This window comes from Vigna umbellata, chromosome 1 (assembly GCF_029865625.1).
Source record: "Vigna umbellata cultivar VRB3 chromosome 1, Vumbellata_1.0, whole genome shotgun sequence".
In the NCBI taxonomy this organism is placed as follows: domain Eukaryota; kingdom Viridiplantae; phylum Streptophyta; class Magnoliopsida; order Fabales; family Fabaceae; genus Vigna; species Vigna umbellata.
This window is the reverse complement of record NC_142165.1, coordinates 89,790,743-89,795,262: the sequence shown is the minus strand read 5'-3', so window position 1 is coordinate 89,795,262 and position 4,520 is coordinate 89,790,743. Positions and strand designations below refer to the sequence as shown.

The 4,520-nt window shown below is 32.2% G+C and overlaps 1 protein-coding gene across 2 annotated transcripts; it reads left to right on the top strand.

The window, feature by feature from the left end:
• Positions 1-1,105: 1,105 nt before the first annotated feature.
• Positions 1,106-4,090, top strand: LOC124826553 (uncharacterized). Of its 2 annotated transcripts, none has more exons than XM_047299391.2 (6): positions 1,106-1,210; positions 1,658-1,887; positions 1,968-2,226; positions 2,795-2,974; positions 3,123-3,278; positions 3,641-4,090. In XM_047299391.2, exons 1-6 carry the CDS (start codon positions 1,178-1,180, stop codon positions 3,812-3,814), a joined length of 1,032 nt encoding a protein of 343 aa, XP_047155347.2. In that variant the 5' UTR covers positions 1,106-1,177; the 3' UTR covers positions 3,815-4,090. The 2 variants fall into 2 exon arrangements, with proteins under 2 accessions (XP_047155347.2, XP_047155346.2); XM_047299390.2 differs by lacking the exon at positions 1,106-1,210 and adding an exon at positions 1,235-1,505.
• Positions 4,091-4,520: the final 430 nt, after the last annotated feature.

Genomic DNA, 4,520 nt, shown 5'->3' with positions numbered 1-4,520 from the left:
AAATAACGGGGTTTGTTTTAAATATGGAAAAACATATTAAAACAAAATTCAGGTTTGGTATAATGTCATAATTAAAAATACCCCACATTTTGTTTTGTTTAAGGTACTGTTAAAAGAACTAAAATTTTTGTTAACTCGTATTTTGATAATAATATTAAAATTTCAGAAAGTATGAAACTTAAATTACTTTATCCTACTACTTGTTTTTTATCATTTAATTTTTTACTAGATTAAATCACTTTTCAATGTCAAAGTCTTACTTCTGACGAGATAGTTTAATTTTTAAATATACATTTATAATTTTTAAATTTTAATATTACATATTATTGGAAAGTATCATCAATATATTTTGAACATTTTTTCATCCAAAATTAGTTTTAACATTTAGTTACAAAGGTATAAGAACTGACAAAGAGGATGTAAAAAATACGAGAAAATGGTAAAAATAAAAAACAGATAGAGATAAAAAAAATAAAGAAAAAAATAAAAGAAAAAAATAAATATAAATAATTTTGAAATGTTTTCTTTATATTTTTGGTAAAATTGGGATTTTATAAATTTAAATAATCTCATTTTCAATTTTTCTTTAAATTTTCACCACGCAATACTTATCATTATAACGTATTTTAAATTTTATATATAAACAAAAAGAAACCACTAATTTAAAATTTCTCATGATGCTCAATATTTTCTAAAAAAGCCCTCCAAATAATATAATGTATTTACTATAACATACTATTTATCATTAACTAATATTGATTCAAAATCATAATTACCTCAATCTCATCCTCCTTAGAAAATTAACTACATTTTTATAAATATTGAAAAAAAAAGTTATTATCACATTAAATTTTACAGCATTTTAACACACTATACATATACTTTATTTTATTAAATTCAAATTGCATAATAACAAATAAATGAACATGTTATTTTTTATTAAACTATTATTTGTTTATTATTATACTAATATACTCAAAACCTAATATAAAAAACGTATGTTATGAAAAAATTTTACATAAATATTTTAATCGGAGCTGACGTGTATAGGTTTTCTGGTTCTCAACTCAACCCCTCTTTTCCTCTGCTATTTCAAACCTTCAACTCCAGTTATTGTCCTCTCTCTCTCTCTCTCTCTCTCTCTCTCTCTCTCTCTCTCTCTTCTTCCGGAACAGCAATGGTACTAAAAGACATGTGTTTCTTCAACAAGGTGCTACTGCGCGGTCCTCACTTAATAAAACCATTTGTCCTTTCTGCTGTGAGCAACAATGTGCTTCTTCTGTTTTTAGCAACCCTTCCAAGTTACCATCATGCCTCTGTTTTTTATTTCTTTCCGTTTTCAAAACTTTTCAAACACACTGGAAACTGGCTCTTACCTTATCTGTCCCTCCTCACACTTTTGTTTGAAATTTATTGCTTTCACTCTGTGATCAAACCCGGGAAGGAAAAAAATGATTGCTTTGAGCTCCCTCTGCATTTTTCGATCTGACCCATTAGCCTTAAATGTAACTTTCTTTTTATGGGCTTGTGTGACTCGAACAAGTGCTTCTAAAATTACTGCCTTTTCATCCTTTCAAGCACCGATTTATATTTTACCTTGTATCATTTTTCTTTCCTTTGATGTGGTTGTAATGTTTTTCTCTTACTTCGGTTGTAGGACATTCTGGTTATAAAGCCTCCGAAGAAATCGCCTTTGTTGTTAAGGATGTCGGTTCTGATCTTTTCGATGGTATGCGGTGTTTTTATCTGTTCCGTGTGTCTAAAGCAGATAAGCACTCATGCTAGGACTATGCTTATGGAGTTGCAAAATGAGAAGCCTTCGCGGCATAGATTGGGCCTAGCAGATGTTCCTTTGTTGCATTACCCCAATCCCGTGTCTTTCAACAGGTAATGTGAAGAAGTTTATGTGTTGTATGGTTATATTTTCTGTGGTTGGGGTCTTGTTAATTGACTTTTGGCTTTGGTAGGAGTGAGTGTGCTGGGAATCCTGTGCGGTTCTTTGCTATTTTGTCAAATCAGAGATCAGGCAGTGGGTGGTTTGAGACCCTTTTGAATAGCCATATTAATGTGAGCTCCAATGGGGAGATTTTTTCTGTTAGAGAAAGAAGAGTAAATGTTTCTACCATTGTGCAGACTTTGGATAAAGTTTACAACTTGGATTGGTTCAGTAGTGCTTCCAAGAATGAGTGCTCAGCTGCAATTGGATTGAAGTGGATGCTTAATCAGGTAAAAGTGCTCACTTTTGAGTCTTGTTCCAGAATGTAGTGATCTAGTTTATAAGTGTTTCAAGAAACAGGAAACCTTACTTGTTTTGTAGGCATGAATGCCCTCGTATTAATGGCTTACGTTTCAATGTAATTTTGATGACCCCCACCGCATCATGTATTAGATGTGAAGGATCTAAGTGAAACTTGACCCATGTGCTTGACTTTGAGGACAAGTACTTTTTCTGAGACTCTGGAACATTATTATCAATTTCTGTCTACCAGTTATGATCATTGAACAGAGTAGGGCCACCTCGTTGCATATTAATACAATTAAATATTGGGAAAATTATGCTTATACCCTTATGATCTTTTTATCCTCTGTAATAACATAATACTGTGTAGTGTACCCTTCTGTTTGATACAGATCACCTGTGATTTCTTAACATGAGCCTGATAGGAGGCTAAATTGCGTTGATTTTTTGAAACTACTGGATTAACATTATAGATGCCTTTGTGGCTCAGACTTTACATTTCTTTTTTATAGATTTGTATTTAGCAATAGCATCAAGACTTGTGATTTGGCACAGGGATTAATGGAGCACCCGAAGGAAGTAGCAGATTATTTCAACCGTAGAGGTGTTTCTGTCATATTTCTTTTTCGAAGAAACTTATTGCGTAGAATGGTATCAGTGCTTGCCAACTCCTATGACCGATATGCTAAACTTTTAAATGGAGCTCATAAATCTCATGTACATTCCACAGAAGAGGTCTCTCTCTCTCTCTCTCTCTCTCTCTCTCTCTCTCTATATATATATATATATATATATATATATATATATATATATATATATATATATATTTTGCCTTTCTCTTAATATCTTTAACAAAAAAATAAACTCATTTGTCTTCTTTTAGGCGGATACTCTTTCAAAGTACAAGCCTATCATTAATTCTACATCATTACTGGTTGATTTGAAGGATATGGAGATGAGAATGGCAAAGGCTTTAGAATACTTCAGCATCAATAGGCATATGATCCTGTACTATGAAGATTTAATTAGAAATCGTACTGTAAGTGCCTCAACACAAACTCCTTCATTTTGTTCTAAAACTTTCGATAATTACCTTTTTGGATGCATTATTCGACCACCATTTATAAGTATAAACTTTTATATGATAATCTAGGAAGTGATTTTACCAAAGTTTCTTCCTTCTCAACCCCAAAGTCATTTTTCTGACACACTTAATGTAGAGTTGTTTTGTTTGTTGTATGTGAAACAATGAAGCTACAAGTGGGTGATGTAGCAAACTATGTTGAAAATGAACCTCAAACATTATGCGACATGGATGATATGGCAAACTTTTGTTTCTTGAAAATGAATTTATATGTACACTTGAAGTTAACAAAATATATTTGTTTCACATTTATTCAGAAGCTGAAAGACGTTCAAGATTTTTTAGGATTGCCACAGATGGAATTAAGAAGCCGTCAGATTAAGATACACAGAGGAGCATTGTCAGATCACATTAAAAATTGGGATGATGTGAACAAGACACTACATGGAACTGCTTATGAGTGTTTCCTCCAAACCGATTATTCATCGTAACCTCCTCTAACTCTTGGAAAGGTGTAAATATCAACACTTTTTTCTCAGGAAACAGTTTAAAGTTTTGTAACTGGTTGGTTGCAGTGAGAAAACTGTCTCCACCTTCTGATTTTTCCACTCCTACGTTCCTTTGTAATCTTATCTTACTTTTGAGCATTTTTTTAATTACTTTGTACACGCCCAACTAAATTATGAGCAAAGATGAGCATTAGTTTTATTCAACATGTAAGCTGCATTTCAAAGTTTGAGGTAATCGATATGGGACACATTAATGTCTTCAAAGTTTATGTTTATTCTTTTGTTATTTCAAGACCTGTAGTAAGTAATCACCGTCATAAGTTTCAGTAAGTGTAAAACTAGTAATTCAAAGGCCTCGAAATGAGGTAGCTTAACATAAAAACAAACCCTTGAAAACACATTAGGACATTAAATTTTGTGGTCTTGTATTCGTTGGTGTTAAGGTGGTTACTCTTTAAAGTCATGGTTAATGAATAGGAAAGTAGATTACAACTTTCACTGATCAATGGCCCCACACAACACCATCAACCTTACAACAACCTGTAATAATAGGAGACATATGGTGATAAGATTCCACAGACTACCTCCATCAACGGCAACTGCTTCCTGTTTCTAGGCACCCTATAAAAATAGTTATTTTATAATTTGGCTTTTTGAAACGACTTTTTAACAAGTAAACTATGTTCAA